The following is a 19,863-nucleotide window of genomic DNA, read 5'->3' on the forward strand; positions in this document are numbered from 1 at the left end:
TCGGGAAAAATGGACACGCTAAATTCATACTTAATCATTACTCTATTCGCAACAAGGGTGGGTGGGACGGGACTTATATTTATTTTCTCCTATTAAACTTACTTCATTTAATGATATTATGTAAAATATTTTAACCGGATTAAACCTTAAGCCTTTCACCATTACAACCGGTAGGATAATATTTTCTTAACATGATATCTAATATCAGTAACTCGGAAATCGAACCCACAGCATGTCTCCACCATGACACTAATGGGTCAATATAAAAAAAAACCAGAAGTTTTGGGATCGAAAGGTATCATTAACCTAAAGTATCTCCGCTATGTCAATTGGCTAAAAATGTTCAGGGATTTTTCGCATCTCCACCATGACAAACCTCCCTGGTTCGTTTCTAGTTTGGGGATGATACAAGTGAACTCAGAGAAGTTACCTTCCACTCACCATCTGAAATGAGTGGGATAAGAATTATAACTAAGCGAGAGGTATTCATGTCATGTCAATACGGGGATTTCTGTGTCTAATAACAACTCCAAATTTCGAGAATAGAATTAACGCTGTATTTTCTTAAGCTTGTGTAAGAGTATGTAAGGTGTTGTGTATAAATTCGGTTATTTAGAAATGCCTGTTCAAACACTGCATATCCAAACATTGAGCCTTCGACAAATGTTTAAGAAAGTAGCACATACCTCTGGTTGTCCGGTTCTCCTCTCCTGGAAATGCTGGTCCAATAGGCTCCTCTCAATTGCCAAGTCACAGGCTGGATAGTATCTCGCTGACAGGTCACTCCAAGGGGTAGAGTGGAGTTAATATCTGAGAACGGTCTGCGATGTAATTTGGTGACGCCGTAGTGGTTCAAACGGTCGGCATAATAATATTTCCTCGGTCCTACACAATAAATTTCTAAGTTCGTCTAGCGAAATACTGACTCGCTCAAATAAAAGAACAGTACCGCTGTCCTATCATAATCAGAGATCTGTTTTTAGAAATTCTACTTGTTCGAACTTTAGTTTCGTTCTCCGGTTTGTCGTCGTTGTTCCGTCTCTCCAACTCTCATTCCCTGTCCCTGTGACCTCTGGTCCTCTGGTTTTGTTGGATTTCCTGCAACCTGGAATTTGCCGCTTCTGCATGACGTCAGAGGCGTGTGCTCTTTCTCATCTAGGAAACGAAACGGTTTCCTCATTGTGGCCGACGACTGGCAATCCTTGGAATGCCTTGACTCACGATTCCTGGCAATTCTAACATACCCGAGAAGAGTGTCTTGTGTTTACAAGCATCTTACAAATTTACTTACATAAAATTCTACCAATTCTTTCCATTCATACATTAATTAAATTCTGATTCCAATTTCCTGTAATTAAAATAATTTGCTAGTCAAGACGTACTACATACCAACATTACATAATTATTTTTACACTCGAGAGCAATGTCCATCGCTTATGTAATTTGTTTTCTTGTATTATTATTTCCTAATACTTTACTGTCTTCTGTGATTCTAATAATCAAAATCTAAATCTTTATTAAAAATACGATCAACTGAAAATAAAACAGAATAAATAATAAAATATATAGGCTCTACCACAATATATATCAGACTGTGCAGACAATTGAAGAAATACTGAGGGAGATAAGTTTCTATATCGACAAAATAAGGGCATAGCTTGACGCAGCGCAGAAACATTGAAGTTACATCATTCACACAGCATTGTATGATGTGAGTGCTAGTAAAGTAATCTGAGAATTGATTCTAGGAAGACAATGTTTAGCACCTATGTTTACTTCTGCTTTTTACGATGTAGTCACGAACACATTTTAGCTGTTAAACGCGTTAATTTGAATATGATAATGCGATGATATGCAGCGCGACAGCCTGCACACTAAACTACATCCGAAACGGATCCTAGTAAAACTGATTCTACCAATATTATGACAACCTTGTTCGGTGTGTTCTCACAAACTATCCACCAAGCAATTCACAAAAAGTTAGTTTCAAGGTTGTCCATTAGGCAAATGTTCATTAACAAAAATCCAACCATGTCGTGGAACGGAAACCCAACTGTAGAAAGCTGTACGAGCTCCACCTAGCGGGAGATCTGTGTAAGTTTTGTAATTATCGTAGACGAGGTGTGGATACATCTGATAATTAATGGAGAAGTTGGAGCAAATACCTATGAGTTAATGTGAAAGAAGAAAGCAGTTTTATTCGTCAGTGTACCGAAATTTATCCACGCGGTGTCACGATTGAGGCTGGACTTTGTTACAGAGAAAATTAAGCCTACGTCACGTTGCCAGCAGGGTGAAAATCAATGCTGCTTATTATTAGGATCATATTTTGATTGACGTTTAGAACGAATCCCCACATTGTGTGGAGCGGATCGAGCGGTAGAACATCATCAGGATAAGGCGTCCAGTTACACGACTAAATGATTGCGTTCATTCTAGAGACAAGTAGAAGCTAGGACCATGTTTCTTTCTCCCCATTTTCCTTTACGCCCATCTCAGCCAGCTCCAAAAGTGTACCTATGCCCGCCCCCTGAACTACTGTGCCTGTGGACTTTTCAAGCAGCGCCTTTCTTCTCGTAACGTATACTCAGTTTCCGTCCTCTGGAAAGTTTTGCAACAGGAGTAGAATAATATATCCCTCGCATACCTGGAAAAAAATATTTTCCAGTTGAAAGTCTTCTGTCTGGCAATCGTTACAGATACTCAAAGTCACATAGAACGTAACGAATGGTGGAAAGATGGACTACTATAAGAAAGTAAAGACTTAAAGTAGTCCACATACCAAAAACTTATCAACATTTGTAGAGGAAAGTTATGAGAGAATAGTTGGAATCATCGACAGAGAGAAGGAGTGCAAGCCTGATCATAATAGGATATTTTAATACGATTGTGGGACAAGGAAGTAAAGTAATGTATTAAACAAATATGGTTTAAAGGACAGGCTTGAGAGAAGAGAAAACTAGTCTGTTTCTACAGGGAGAATTCACTCGTAGTTGCGAACTCTTGGTTCACCCAGCAGAGAGAGATATGGGATATATGTTACACAAAGTGAGGGAAAGGAAGGCTTCGAAGGGTAAGGTAAATAGATATGCAGGACGTTAACTAACCAATTACTGTAGAAAAAAAAAACACTTAGGGAATAATTGTATAAGGATTGTAAAAATAGGATTAGGATTTAGATATCTAGGCATCTTTGGCAATGTTAGCCCGTCACATATGAGGGATGACGTCCCTCGGCGTTCACACTATCTTAGAAGGGGAAGGAAGGAAGCGGCCTGTTAGGTACTATTCCGGCATTTGTCTGGTGTGAATTAGGAAAACCCAGGAAAGCCTCACTCAGGATAGTGGCCTGAAAAAGCTTTTACAATTTTTGGACCGAGTGTTCCGACCGGGAATCGAACCCGGTACCACTCGCACCAAAGACGTTAGCGACTACGCTTCACGGGAACACGATTGTAAAAATAATAAAGCAAATACGAGGAAATGTGTGAGGGGATGAAATCAATAAAAATTAACAGGAAATAATGTGGTAATATGATGCCAGAAAGCAAAAGGTAGTTAGGAAGCGGAATGAAGTCTTAGGAGAATGAAAAAATAAGAAGAAAAATATGTTGAAAAGTAAAATAAGAATGAAAATTGGCCGCGCATCCTAGATGCTAAAGAAGAAAATACGACATGCGAGGATGGTAAAGAATGTACGATACTTCCTTTAAGACAGTTTTCCGTTTAATAAAGGGTCCGCTGAAGGCAGGTTTTAATGTATTTATTTTTAAAATATTATATTTATTTATTTATGTGTTTATTTATTTATTTCGCTCTTTATGCATCACTGCTATCGCGAACTGTTTTAACTTGTTTCGTAGTTTGATAACAGTACATAATGTTTTCCAATCCAGGATTCGTTTCCATGGATATGAACTTCAATTATTTATTGAAATGTCAGTTTAGTATAAAATGGTGACGACAATCAGGATTTATTTTGTGGCAAACAAAATTTGTGCATTTCAAAATGGTTTAACTCATTCAGGATTATTTATTGGAAATTAAGCTCAGTTCAAAATATCGTCTCTGTTTCAGGATATTTATTTTAAATTGAATTTTTAAGAATAATGCAAATTGGCTTCCCATCTGAGGATCTTAGCAATTGATTTTTTTTATTGATATTTAAAGACAGTACATATCCAAAATATAAAAAGTAACATACGTATGCACACGTATACATACTGTTTACATGGAAACAATATTCAATATTACTGAATAACGAATTTGTTGAAAAAAGGAGCTGGGTTATTTTGGCCCGCACATACTACACTAACCATCACGTAATTGTGAAAAATACTTTCATTCTAATTGATTCACTATAGAATACGATTTGTACAATCAATTCGAGTTTCTATTATATAGTTCGAAAAATTACTTTGTCCACATTTTTAGCGATTCGTACCACTGTGCAACGCCTTCACCGCTGTGTAGTTGCCCAAGGAGACTATTTTGAAAAGGATAGCCTTGATCTGTAAAAATAATAAAATTCATTGTTAAAAAGCAGTGTCTCGTTACTTTTCTAACAGACTTCCTATAATTATCATATACTGTAATAGAGTTTTTGCTTGATTGTAAATTTTATCTAAAATTAAAATATATTTTGAAACTTTTCTGAAACCCGTCTCCGGAATAGAAAAACCGAAAAAGCTGAGAAGCGAAGTGTTTCACTCAATTAGAAGTACTTTGTAAATTTGGCTACTCGTACTAAAAGTTGTTCCCGGTTTTTATGGACGTGGACATTCGAAAGAAATTGTAGAGGGAGGAAAAGTTATCCTTACCAAGGATGAAAATTTTCTTCCCCAGAAGGATACATTTTTGTCAGGGGTGGAAGTACCAGGAACCCACTCCCCCTTCCGTCAATTCTTACACTGGTTAGTGACATCAAACTATGCCTTCCTGCGGTAAAAGTAAAATAGTTCTATCTACTTCGTTTAATTTTATCAAAAAGAAAACAAAAAGTAGTGGAAGTGGATAGTACTGTGAATAAAGTGGAGAATACTAGTGGAAATGTTAGTGAAAAACCAAGTAGAAGTGACGATAATTCAGCCATGAGTTTAGATATTAAACCAAAAATTAAAGGGAGGGGGGGGGGAGAGAAACGATACTATAACAAACATTAGGAATTCAGTTCAAATGGCTATAGATTAGGATAAAGCCCGAGGTGGTGTGTTTTGCAAATATTCCGAGCATTATACGAAAACTGATGCAAGCGTTATAGAAACAATTGTTTCATTTTCAACGTACAGAATTGTATTAGGGAAAGCTGTGAAGCTTGAAAATCATAATCAATCAGCAGCATATGCCTCAAATATATAGATGGAAAAATTAAAACTGCATCCCATCTTTAAAATGCCAATGCATGCTATGTTGCTCAGTCAATGCTACAGACAAAAGGAGGTCAATGAAAATTCTTCTTTGGGTAATATACTTTTAGGCCAAGGAAGATGTTGCCCATACAAAGAAACATGAAATATTTGTATGTATGTATATATAAGGCTATTTAAATGCGACACACAATTAAGTACGTGAACCAAAGTGATCGTTCCGTGTATTCCAAGAAGAGTAGTACTTCTGAAACACTGGCTTGCGTATGTGTTTCCGCTTCAGAGTAATAAAAAATGTAAAAAATAACAGATTCTCAATACTGGCTCACGAAACACTTCAGTGAATAACTCCTCAACCCTTGGCATTTTTTTGCGATATGTAGGCGATAATGTCCCTGTTAAGGACTTTTTTAACTTTGTTAAATACTTTGAATTGTAAAGCTGAAACAATTGGTTGTACAATAGATGAAAAATTATTTAAAAAATATATATATATATATATGAAAATTACGGTGCATTTACTTTTGGTGGAGCCTTAAATTTCTGTAGAAATAATTCTAAGATGTGAAGAAAACTTGTTAATAAAGGTGGGAGGGATGTTCCTGACATTCGCTGTATGACTCATATTATTACTTGCTGCTGATAGTTACAGAAATAAATGCGCCAGGTTAAGATATTTTTTTCATGTACTGAAGTTGTTCAGTAAACCTCCCAAAAGAGAAAACGTTTTACATGAGCTGCAGTCAGTAATCAATGATCCGATTTTAAACGTGCCTGAGTGTGTTCAAGTTTGTTGATATCGGTCATTAAAGAATAGTAAATGTAAAGAGAAGTTTCAATGCAATTCTGATTTCTTATGAACAAATTTATGAATATGATACAGATTTTTCATCATTTGCAGAAAATGGGAAGCAAACACTTCCTCATTGTTCTGTATGTGATGGATGAAATATTAAATGATTTGTGACACCTCAACACACTACTTTAGAAAAGCTTTCTGTTCTTGCCTATCCTTATTGATTAATTCTGCGAAATAACATTTGAGTAGCTTAGCTGGTGACTTGTAATTCAGAAAGTATTTTGAGGAACAATATCTCAGTACTTATTAAAAAGACTATTGAATTCACATAATTGACGGAAGATGAGGATCCCACAAAGACATTTAAAGTAATGAGTAAATATGTCTTGTGTATTTTATGATGGAAGAAATTTCGGTCCAGTTTAGCGATCAAGCGTTGGACTTGAATGTTGCTCTTGTTTAGAAAGTTTCGATAGTCTTCTCAGTATAACCAATGAACTAGAAGTGAAGAAATTAAGTAAATGTTTCCCTAGCATTGAATCAAAGTCGGTATATGCAGAATATAAAGTCATTTCAGTTTCTTTCTAAAATCTAGGATGGAAAACAATCAATCTGACTATTCATGCAAGGATTTACCAGTAGTTAAGAGCTTCAGGAAGCTATTGGCTATGAAAACCTGGCAATATATGACAATCAGTATTGTGTATCTCGATTTTCATGGTAAGGGTCAACAATCATTCAGTGCTATGAATGAATAAGATTCTACAAAGCTACTATCTCGACTAAATGAAGACAACATAAAGCACTATATGCCTAAAAGCATAGAGGGAGAGAAAGAACCAAGTGCTGCTTTCATCGATGATACGATTGATTTATATGCAAGAACAAAAGCGAGACGAAATTGCCTTCTTTGAAAAGTAAGTCTGTATGTTTTTAAATATGTACCTAGTAGTACCATATATACTGTCACAACTTTCAGGCAAACGGTACTTTATGTGCATAAGAGGAGCCTCGTCGCGGAGTGCAGTAAGATATATCTTTGATGGTTCAGGTCAGAAGTGAAATTTGTTTTGTGTAAACAGTCGTTATGGAGTGGGGCGAGTATGATAACCATGTTGCTGTAATAGCACTAATAAGGTAGGGAAAGCAACAGAGAAGATTTTCAAACTTCTCCAGAACTGAAAAACTCGAGGGGTTAGTCCGTCGTACTGTCCAGCGATACACTGGAACTGGAACTATGAAAGACCACGTTAAACAAGGAAGGCCAGAAACAGTGCGGACTCCAGAGCTCGTGAAAGGCAGTCAGTGATAGTTCATGAATTACATATTTCCAAAATGTCTATTTTGGTGTGTGTTAAGGTGTAACGGAGGACTGTAAGCCTACAAATGACGTATCGAACAAATCCTCATTAGTGGGTTAAAGCGCCAGAGAGTCACAAATGCATAGCAATTGATGAAGGGTTACGCAGCAAATGAGCAGAGACGAATTCTCTTCACGGATGAAAATCTTCACTGTTGAGGAGGCATTCAATGTGCCGAAAACGGCAATATTTATGCCACAAATTCACAGAAAGCTGCCGTAAGTGCTTCACGCGTCCAAAGGGGTCATCAAGAGATAAACATCCTGCTGCAATCATGATGTTTGTGTGTTTGGGGAGGGGCAGGGGGCATCAGTTAAGAGAGCACTACCAACTCCAGTGAGCAGCTAGAGTGTACCAGCACACTGTTTTGGAGAGACTGGTGAAGGATCTCAACACATCTTTCATTCATCTCCAGGCCTGGAGCTTCCAACAAGATTCGGCACTCGCTCATAAGACTAAGAGCACTCAAGAGTAGTTGGAGAGTAATGTGCTAGACTTCATTTTGACATCTGATTGCTCTTCTGCTAGTCCAGACTTCAGTCCTCTGAACTATCAATTGTGGGCTGCAATGCAAGAGATGCCCTGCAAGAAACGACACAACATCATTCACAGTTTGAAGCGCTCTCTTATCAAGCAATAGTGAATTTCCCTTTATACACCTTTTCTGGACACAAAGACTTAAGGCTTGTGTGATCTTGAGTAATGACAATCTGTGTTTCCTGTTCCTGTGTTGAATGACACAGTATTCAGATATTACAAACAATGCTTCAGATACTGTGTCCGTTTATTGTATTAATTTGTGACAGGAAACTGACACCGACTTCACTTTCAGAAGCTCTGTAATCCTTAATCTTAGGTGGGATCAGTGTTTAGGATACGTTCGACCTACTGACTTTTTTCTTAGTTGCAAATTATTAATAATAATAATAAAGTGCGCAAGTTTTACGAAGGAAGATTGATGTTTATAATTTTAAACATGAGTGAACTCCTTCCTTCGATTTTCGTTGTATATTTTTCATTCGTTGTGTAACTGCAGGAACTTTTTGTAATTCCAACTATCACTGCTTTTTGAGGCCCATCGATTGTGTTAATCAAAAGAGGATAGACAGTTCGTGTCAACTTCGAATTTATTGAACAAGCCTCGTATAAAAGAAAACTCTCTCGCAAGCATATACAGGTATGTTTGTCTATGTGTGTGTGCATTTGGCTTTCTTTTAGTCTCCCAGAGCACCATCCATGGCGAAAAGAAAGGAAATCGCCAGCTCACTGCATTCCTCAGGACCATCTCATCGGCGGGTTTAACTTTTGTTTCTGTCCCGAAAGCTAAACCAAATCGGGACTATTTCATCCTCTCAAACGCTTCGCTGCACAGGGATTGGCAGAAAAAGGATAATTCATTCGGGCGGGTGCTCCCGAGCTTGTAAGAACTACAGTACTAAAACGCGCTCTCCACCCTGTCGTCAAAGTTTGGGTGGGTTGAGCATTAAGACAAGTAAACTGTTCTGAATCCATGCGTACCTCAGTATTGGTCTACGTACGCCTGTATTCCGAGTGAAAATACGTTAGTTAATGTATCAAAAGGAAAATTACAAAGAATTCGACTGAGGATGTATACCGCGTTGGTGCGGAACTATTGTGGACCATAACCATAGGACCAACTACGGGCCCCGACGACTGCGTGTGATCCAACGCTACAGCAACGACTGGCTTCCAAGTGGACTTACCGGACAAAGACTGTTGTGAGTAGAACAAACACATTAATGTAAAAGCCACCTATAGATCATTAATGATTTGTAAAAAGGCCGAGCTCATGAAAGAGAATACTATCAGAATCTTGTAAACCAAAAATAGTGGATTTCAAATACTCGTACTGCTGATATGATTTGCATTCAATTTAATTTGCAGATAGGATTATATGTGTTATACATTATGTAGTCAAATTTCATTTTCTTGTAAAAATCAGTTTTAGCATGTTGTTTACATTAAGTAAACCCATACATTTGTTTTACACGTCTAAACGGTGCTTATATTTATATCTATCGATCCCAGCTTCGGTGAAAATTAAATATTGGCATTATGTAAAAATCAGCCACAACGAATAACGCCATTCCACAACTACCAAAAACTGTTCCTGTAATGTCAAAGGAACAAACGAAAGCACTAATATTTTTTAAAAAATTCTCATAAATCCATCATTTTAAGCAGTATAGCCGTATTTTTCATATCTCTGAAAAGTTTTGAGATATCAAATTGCAGTGAACTGCAGTATGATATTTACATCGATTGAAAACCATCTATATGATCGGATGTGGTACTTCTCTGGGCATATTTCCGAAAGAAAATATTCAATCCCTTGTAACTTTGTTTCTATTTATTCAAAAAACTCATAACATAGTTTTCGACACTAAGGTAATGCGGATATGCATTGCCCCGTCCGTTTTATTTGCGTTATTACTGTTGTAGAGGCCTGCAAAATTTGGATATTTCTGAATCTTTGCAATACTGCTATGTCCTGAATTAAAAATTCTGAACAATAAGCGTGATATGTTATATTTTCGTTTGATATGTAGTTTTGAAAATCCTAATAACCCTGATGTAGTGCTATTTGAAAAAGAATAACGTTATATTGAGTTGCAACACTGGTAGTGTTCCAGAGTATACCAAAAATTGTTCCCCTGCTGATGTGTACATCCTGCATAATTTCGTTTTACAAGTTTAAAAGTTACAATGGCGTTTGAAGATAAATGATTCAATGATCCATATAATACGTATATATACCAAAATAATGTCCTTGTCTCAAGAATTGAATTAGCTTTTAATAGCCATTCACGTTTGTCAAGACGTTAACTTTGGCTGGTCCCTCACATTTTCATTTTTCTCCTTCCCCACCTAACAAAATTTTCTGAAGGAAACTCTTGACTGTTTCTACAATGGAGAAAACAATCAGAATGTGTAGTTGCAAAAGAAGTGTGATTTCTTAAGGAAAAGTTGGTCGTTAAATTTTACATGGATGCTTCGCTAAGTACTTTTCTTTTTTAAACAATACTCTGTATACACCCTATTACATCACTAACTATTTGTACTGTATCTTGTCTTGAAAAATCAATTTTGCTAACAATTTGTCCCATCTGTATATTATTTATTTGTTTGCTTGTTAAATTAAATGTTATATTGTAAGCTTATGTAACATTTAAATCGTTACTTCCGGTCTGTTATGGTTTTGTGTAAAACTAATTGGAAAACGAAATAAACCTTACCAAACTGCATCTCACTTACATGTCGCATAATTGTTCTAGTAGCTTTACAAGTTCGAGATATCCCAATACGTGACATCCTAGCATGTGCAGATAAACTCATATTTACTATATTGGAACTTTAAATACTAAATTTTCTAAGGAATGTGTTCTGTTTGTTTTCATTATTTAATGTTCGTGACCTATCTGCATATAATTTCCTGATATGTTATGAATTATTATTTTATAATTTATAGTTATACGTTTTCTATCTTGTTCCAGGTTTTGTTATTTGATATTCAATATATATAGAGCTATGTAACTAAGTTACGATACTACATTTGCAGAAATTGTATTTGGTCTAGGAATTAATTCGTGCGGGTGGACAAGAGATGGCGCAACGAACGGAGCGTCCCACAATTCCGTGTATCCACACATGTGTTGCAAACCCCTGTCATCAAGTATCGTTCGTAGTATAGGGCAGTGGATTAAAGCGTCAACAACACCAGTTTGTAGTTAAGTGAACATGGCGCAATTTGTGCCTGATAAAGTGTTTTTGCGGGGTGTCCTGCTGCATTACTTTAACATGCAGAAAAGTGCGACTGAAAGTCATCGTATTTTGGTGGAAGTGTATGGTGACCATGCTCTAGCTGAGCGAACGTGTCAGAAGTGGTTTGCAGGGTTTAGAAGTGGTGATTTCGGCTTGGCAGACCAAGAGCGAGCTGGACAGCCAAAAAAATTTCAAGACGAAGAATTGACAGCATTGCTCGAGCAGGATTCGTGTCAAACGCAGGAACAACTTGCAGCAGCATTAGGCGTTGATCAAACAACAGTCTCCAAACGCTTGAAAGCCATGGGAATGATTCAAAAGATGTCACATTGGGTTCCACATGAATTGAAAGACAGAGACGTTGAAAGACGAAAAACCATTTGCGAATTGCTGCTTCAACGACAGAGCAGAAAGGGGTTTCTGCATCGAATTATTACGGGTGATGAGAAGTGGATCCATTACGAGAACCCTAAACGAAAAAAGGCCTGGGTGAAACCAGGTGAACCAGGTCCATCACAACCAAAACGAGATATTCTCTGTGCAAAGGTTATGCTGTGCATATGGTGGGATATGAAAGGTGTGGTGTACTATGAGCTGCTGCAACCGGGTGAAACTATGAATGGAGAACGTTATCGACGACAATTAATGCGTTTGAAGCAAGCTCTGGCCAGAACACGACCAGAATGGGAGAACAGACATGATAAACTTATTGTTCAACATGATAACGCTCGCCCACATGTCGCAAAACCGGTCAAAACCTATTTAGAAAATGTCGGATGGGAAGTTTTACCCCACCCGCCGTATTCACCAGACGTTGCTCCTTCGGACTACTACTTGTTCGATTGCATGAACAACGATTTGATTGGACAGCGGTTTACTTCTTCAGAAGATATCGAAACATGGGTCTCTGACTGGATCGCTTCCAAGGATGAGGACTTCTTTCGCCACGGAATCCGTACATTGCCTGACAGATGGTCGAAAGTGGTGGCTAGCGATGGACAATATTTTTCTTAAGGTATTTATGTATTTTGTGTTTGTACTACAGCTTCAATGTGTGCGTACCAACCGCACGAATTAATTCCTAGACCAAATATTATCAGTATATTGTATTTAATTGTTACAAAAGAACTGAAAAAGTTTTTGTTTTCATACTTTTAGCACACAAATACCACTCCAGACATGAATTTTTGGCTGATATAGAAAGGATACTACGTAACTGTGAAATCTACAATGGTAGAGAATCAACTTTTACGAAGAAGGCAGAGGTTTTGGTAAAAGTATGCAGAGAAACGTTACACGAGGTAATCTTCCATTTCTTTTATAATCGTTAAAATAATGTAGTATTCAACAAAGATATTCTGTGACCTATTCCGGGGATGGGGAAATATGACGGTTTGCACAGTAATTTTTATCTATGTATCGCATCGAAAGTCGCATACTTCTCCCATCACTTTATGCCATTGTGCTGTGTGTGTGTGTTGGTAACGAAAGACACTTAAAAGTCAAGAAGTTGAGAAAAATCAATAAGTCAAGGAAAAAGTAAATGATTTAGCATTTGAAAGTTCTCACAAAGTTTTCATTCGCACAGGAGACAGGTCAAAATAATGTAGAATTGAATGAATGAATCGAAGGTAAGTGGAATGATTATTAGCCTGAATGAATCAATTTGATTCGAATGTAAGTGAATGCTTTCGTGGTTTGAATACAAGAAGTCAGCCAATTAGTTTATGAAAACTTGACTCTTTTTGCTCTTAGAACATGTGTGTACTTAGGGTTAGGATTTTCGACAACTTTAGTACTTCTGTGCTTTGAAAACAATATTGTCAACGGGCCTTTATTTTTACAAGTATATCCTATACTTGAGGTATTATCTACGAGCTAGAATTGTAGTAACATTATTACTCCGTTAATTTTGTTTTGGTCACGAAATTTAATCATTAAGCTAAGAAATTTTCGCTAAATTCCACTTCTGAATTGTAGTTGCTACCCTTTTCGTGGAAACTTTTGTGGAACGGTGCCGGTCATGAGTGAAAGTGTAACTTCACTTCTCTAATTAGCGCGTCTCCATTGCCATTGAAAAGTGCTTGCATATTAAAAGTAACTTCAAGGAAAGGGTTAGAAAAAGGACATTTGGTTTGGTATCCATCGCGGAACCACCATCTTGAGTCTTTTCATGAAAATTCACATGAGTATATGAATATGAAAAATGTGAAATGAGTATGTGAAATTTTCACTACATAAATATATGCGGAATCAGTAAAAAACATGTTGTGCACAACTGTCACAATGTCTGTGACTGTGTGGTCTTACTTCGCAAAGTTCATTTTCCAGTGAAGAATACCCCATTGAAGATCCTTTATCAAATGTAAAAGAAGATATTCTTTCAAGAAAGTAAATATATATATATATATCCAACCCTCTTCAGGAGATTTTATAGTCACATGTCATAACTCTAGTTTGTTATGTGACCTTTATCCACGGAGCAGATAAAGTCTCTCGAGGCTTTTCCTACCTCCATCGTAAATATATATATATAGAAAAGTATGTCTCACTAATTCCATAAAGAGAACAAAATAAAATGTTTATCTGTCTCTTGGGTCTGAAAATCCAAACAATGTTTTGGTAGATTCATTGTTTAATTCTCGGAAAACAGTAAAGGGAATTGTGAAATACTGATTTCACAAAGAGAACAAAATATCTCACTCCGGTTCGGCAGTAGTAAATGCTTAGAACTCAAATGCTTTCCCGTTCTATAGGTAAAAAAAAAAACTGTCTTTTGTTTGAAACGTGCTTTGTTCAAAATTAATATTAGATAAAAGATACAATAGGTTATAGTTATATATGTAAAAGTTTTAGAACTAATAGCGTGTCCACACAGCATGATTATCAACCACCAATGCCTTCCTTGTGAGTAATATATGTTAGCAAAAATTAAGTTATGCCGACGAGACATGATACAATACAGAACTCATCGAATAGGAACAGACGTATCTTTTCGAGACGAAACTGCATTTTCATGATACTTTTCAAGACAAGACAGCCTGAAATCTTATCTCGTGGGCAACACATGAAATTCATGAGCTTTACATCCTCTTAACTACTATAATAAAGGTACAAAGGCTCAATGATGAAGCACTCACCTCAGGTTTCAAGGATCATTTGTTCAATTCTTCGTCATGGCATGTAAATTTGTGGTGGACAACATAGTATCCTTAAGTTTAGCAAACGTTTTTCCCTTTCTTTCACATTTTCATTCCACATTGTCTTTCATCATCAGGTTGTTCACTCATCATCTGTTTCATTTAGCTGTCACGGCATATATGTAGTTTCCAAAATCACTTTTCACTAGTCACACATTGACTACTGATTAAACTTATTTGAGAGTGAAATATAAATATTTTCATATGTAAATTCATTATACAGTGAAACCTCCGTTAACGGACAACTCTCAATAGCGGACATCCAAAATACGGAGAAACTCTTTTTGTTCCCTCAAAAATAGGTGTAGGTATTATGCGAGAGAGCCCTCCCTTTTACAGACATGAACAGTAAACTTTTACTTCAAATGTCTTACAAACCTGTTCGTGACAGGAGCTCCTCCGTGGCTAAGCGGTTAGCATACGCGCCTTTGGCGTGGGAGACCCGGGTTCGATTCCCGGCGGGAGCTCATGTGGTTCGGATTCCACGTTAATCAGTAGGTCCACGTCTCATATAGCCTTGCTGCTGAAAGGGACGTTAAACTTAAAATCAACTCAAATCAACTCAACTGTTCGTGACAGACAGGAAATATTCTCAGCTCACTCTTATTTAGCACACAAAATACGTTCTGCAGTGTAAAAATAAATCTGCAGTTGGTTATAACGTTGAACTTAGCGATATTAATAGAACTATAATAGAAGGAAAATTCTTGTACGTAATGCACACACAATAATTGATAGATAACGATGAGAATTTATTTACAAAGAATCAAGACATTAAGAAAGATGTATACATAAGTTGATATAATATAATATAATGTTTCTAGTGGTTTTGGTAATATCACTTGAATATACACCGATCAGAAAAGCCGCGCGCCACACACTCTTTGTGACCTACATTTTCAAAACAAAAACTATGAGGGCAACAACCTAAAGCGGGAAGACACCTCCCGTGCCATCTATTGAGGCAATTGACAATTAGTTAAATTGACAAAGTTTTTTTTTTTTTTTTTTTTTTAACCAAACATACCGCCTACCTTGAAATTCACTGAATTTCAACACATACAACAAAATTAAGTTATCAAAACAAACAAAATTACGACTGATTGAAAGGAAGTGGGCACAATTTCACAATTGGTCTTTTCATGAGTCCTTGTGTTGTTTTCACTGTTGCCACACGTACAAGATTGTCACTACCTGGATGAATGTCTACCACTCTTGCCAGCTTCCAGTGTAATGGTGATGTTTTGTCGTCCTTTAGAATTACCATATCACCAACCTTAATGTTCGTCTGAGTACACCACCAGTTTGGCCGTTGTTGGAGTCGAGATAGGTATTCATTGGACCACCTTCGCCAAAAATGCTGCACTAATTTTTGCACAAGTTGCCACTTAGCAAGTGGTGACAACTTCACGTTAGTTAAGTCAGGTTCAGGAAACGCAACCAACGACTCGCCAATTAAGAAATGGCCAGGAGTCAATGCACACAAATCACTTGGATCACTTGATGCTGCTGTGAGAGGGCGGGAATTTAAACAGGCTTCAATCTGTGTTAAGACTGTGCAAAGTTCTTCAAAGTTGAGGATCACGTTACCCACAATACGACGTAAATGGTGTTTCAGTGACCTGACCCCTGCTTCCCACAGACCTCCATGATGCGGCGCACTAGGGGGGTTGAAATGCCATGAGATGCCTTGCGAACTAAGAAAGTTAGAAACTTCATCTCGATGTTCACTACGATGCGCTATCTTTAACATGTTTTTGAGCTCTCGATTTGCACCTACGAATGTAGTGCCACAATCACTATATATGTGTGTAGGTTTACCTCTTCTCCCTATAAATCGCTTTAGAGCTGCTATGAAGGCACTTGTAGTTAAGTCACTTACTAGTTCTAAGTGTATCGCCTTCACAGAAAAGCAAACAAATAATGCTATATATCCCTTGTACGTTTTCTGACCGCGTCCCTTCATGTTTTTCAATGTCACTGGACCAGCAAAGTCCACTCCACATACCTGAAAGGGCCGACCTGGGTTAACACGTGGAGAGGGCAAATTGCCCATAAGTTGATGAGCTGATTCTGCAGCTTGACGATGACAGGTGACGCACTGCTTGATTATATGTCGCACTAAATCTCTACCTCTAATAATCCAGAAACGCTGCTGTAGAACTGCCAACAACAACTGAGGGCCAGCATGAAAAATATTGCGGTGTTCTTGTTCTACAATAAGTCTTGTAAGCACATGATTACGTGGAAGCAGGACTGGATGCTTTGCGTTGAAATTTAAATTTGCGTGTTGCAACCTGCCACCCACTCTGAGAACATTGTGGTCATCGAGAAAAGAATTGAGGCACACAAGACGACTTTTCGTGGGCAAAGGTTTTCCTTCCTTCAAACACTTGATTTCTTGCTGAAATTCATCTTGTTGAGCAAGCCTTACCAAGCAATGAGTTGCTTGTTGCAATTCACCTGTAGATAACACTCCACTTAGTTTACTATGGCTTCCTGACTTGCAAGTGAAAATAAACCTTTTACACCAGGCTACAACTCTCTGAAGCCTTATGAATGATGAGAATTTAGCAATAAAACTAATGTCACTTGTAGTATGCAACACAACAACACTACTTTTCTGTTCACCCTTCACCGCTTCAATGTCACATTCCTGATTCTCGCTGGTTGGCAACACTGTATTGTATAGCCAACTTGGTCTTGACCACCACAATGGATGCGTTACGAGATCTGACGGGTTAATTCCTCTCGAAGCACAGTCAGCAGGATTTTCGCTTCCTAAAACGTGATGCCACTCAATATTTTCAGACTGCTGAATTTCTGCAATGCGATTACTCACAAATGTTTTCCATTTACTGGGTGGAGACGCAATCCATGCAAGCACAATAGTTGAATCTGAATATGCATGCATGCTGTCAAAGTTCATACGTAACGAGTTCACTACCATGTTCATTAAGCGTGTTAGAAGAACAGCTCCACAGAGCTCCAGTCTGGGAAGAGTTAATTTTTTTTACAGGGGCCACTCTTGTTTTCGCACATACGAGTTTTACTGTAACACCTTGGTCGGCACATAAGCAACGCAAATACACGACGGATGAATAAGCAGCCTCAGATGCATCTGAAAATCCTATCAATTGCAATTGCACAGCATTTCTTGGTACCATACACCTGTCTATCTTAATCCCTTGGAGTATGGGAAACTCTTCACAATATTTTCTCCATGCACTTGATATTTCACTGGGCAAAACTTCGTCCCAATCAAGCTGCAATTTCCACAGTGTTTGTATTAATAACTTCCCTTTGATAGTTGTTGGGCTGAGCCATCCTAATGGATCATACAGTTTCGCAATTTCTGAAAGTAGTACTCTTTTCGTTAACACTGAGTAGTTTCGAGGAACCGTTACACAGAACGAGAACTGGTCAAGCGATGGACACCACTGAATTCCTAATGTCTTAATCACATCACTCTCACTGAAATGGAATGGCAAACTACTTTCACGAAGATGAGGTGGGATATGTTCTAGCACTTTTACATCGTTTGAAGCCCATTTTCGCAGCTCAAATCCACCCTTCGATAGAAGCTGTGTTAATTGAGTGTATAGTTCCAATGCTTCTTCGGTTGACCGTACACTTGTTACACAATCATCGACGAAAAAATCACTAAGCACAGTTTTTGCGGCAAGAGGAAATGCTTCCCCTTCGTCAGTAACCAACTGCTGTAAACACTTCACCGCAAGATACGGGGCACATGCTGTTCCGTAGGTTACTGTCACTAATCTGAAATCACGAATCGGTTCTTCGGAGCTTTCTCTCCACACGATTCGTTGATAGTCAGTATGCTCTGTACACACCCTTACCTGCCGATACATTTTAGCAACATCACCACATAAAGCTATGGGATGCAATCTAAAACGAAGTACAATAGAAATCAGATCATCCTGTAATTTAGGTCCTATCATAAGGTTTTGATTTAATGAAAGACCGTTTGAAGTTTTAGCACTCCCGTCAAACACGACACGTAAACTGGTTGTTGTACTGTCTTTCAATACAAAATGATGCGGAAGGTAGTTGGAATCACATTGAGAATTGTGTGCTGTATCAGATGGCACTAATTCCATATGTCCGAGAGACCAATATTCATTCATGAAATCACAATATTGTTTTTGTAGTTCTGGTGACCGTGTTAACTTTCTTTCAATGCTGATTAGCCTTTTGATTGCAGTTTCTCTGGAAGCACCTAGGTTAGGTTCGTTGTCACGAAACGGCAACTGAACGATGTACCTTCCATCACTGTCACGCTTGTGAGTTGCTGCAAAATGATTTTCACACGCATTTTCTTCGGGGGACAAATGTTTTGCTGACGGCAACTCTTCAATTTCCCAAAAGTTTCTCAAAACTGAATCTAATGTGCACGACACAAAATGGGATGACACAGTTGATGGGCTAGGATTAGTTTTGATGGGGCCTGTTAGTACCCATCCAAGCACAGTTTCTATTGCTACTGGTGTGTCTCTAGAACCAACACGCCTACCACTACTTAACAGATGACCGTACACGTCAGCTCCAAGAAGTAATTCAATTTTTCCCGGAATATGAAACATAGGGTCGGCTAGTTCCAGTCCCTTTATGTGTGACCACTGATCTACGTTTGTCACGACACTTTTCGGAATGTTAGACGTAACTACAGGCACGACGATGGCATTAGTTGCTAACTGAATATTCTTGTTGAACCTCCCTTGTAACTGAACATTTACCATAGCTTGTGACTTTCCTACACTACTTGAAGTGATTCCTGTGATGGTAATATTTACCTTCTGTTTTCGAAGGCCAAGTTTTTGAACACAGTTTTCTGTAATCATCGAGGTCTGGCTTCCATTGTCAATCAAATAACGGACAGGTTGGTAATTGTTATATTGATCACTCACATACACCACTGCTGTTGAAAGTAACACTTCAGACCCAGTTCCATTTGTCGACAAGAGAGACGTAATGGGCTGGCTACCGTTTTGATTTGAATCGCCAACTTGCTTGGGTTCTTGAATGAAGTGCAAGAGAGTATGATGCCTTTTCTTGCATTTATGACAGCTTGTTGACTTGCATTGACTTATAGCACAACCATATTTTAAACAATTAAAACACAAGGAATTTTGTTTCACAAAATCATGTCTGTCATTCACACACATGTCGATGAACTTCTTGCATTGATGCAGAGGATGCTGCTGATTGCATTTTACGCAATTTTGTGTACTTGCATGGTACGACTGCGTGACTTTATGTTTTGGGAGTCCACTGGTCTTATGAAAAGTACCTGAGGGCTTGTTCTTGATGGTGAAGGGGTTTTTTTGGGGTGT

The 19,863-nt window shown here is 37.9% G+C and overlaps 1 protein-coding gene across 4 annotated transcripts in view; it reads left to right on the forward strand.

Annotated features, from left to right (window-relative positions):
- The window catches only part of Taf1 (TATA-box binding protein associated factor 1), a 726,438-nt gene that overhangs the window by 581,912 nt on the left and 124,663 nt on the right, over window positions 1-19,863 (forward strand). For all 4 annotated transcript variants that reach the window (XM_081728611.1, XM_081728610.1, XM_081728612.1 and 1 more), the window contains one exon: window positions 12,468-12,610. In XM_081728611.1, coding sequence (XP_081584737.1) covers window positions 12,468-12,610 — 143 coding nt within the window. The remainder of the gene's footprint in view (window positions 1-12,467; window positions 12,611-19,863) is intronic.

This window comes from Thermobia domestica, chromosome 10, assembly GCF_964235325.1.
Source record: "Thermobia domestica chromosome 10, izTheDome1.hap1.1, whole genome shotgun sequence".
Classification (NCBI taxonomy): Eukaryota; Metazoa; Arthropoda; class Insecta; order Zygentoma; family Lepismatidae; genus Thermobia; species Thermobia domestica.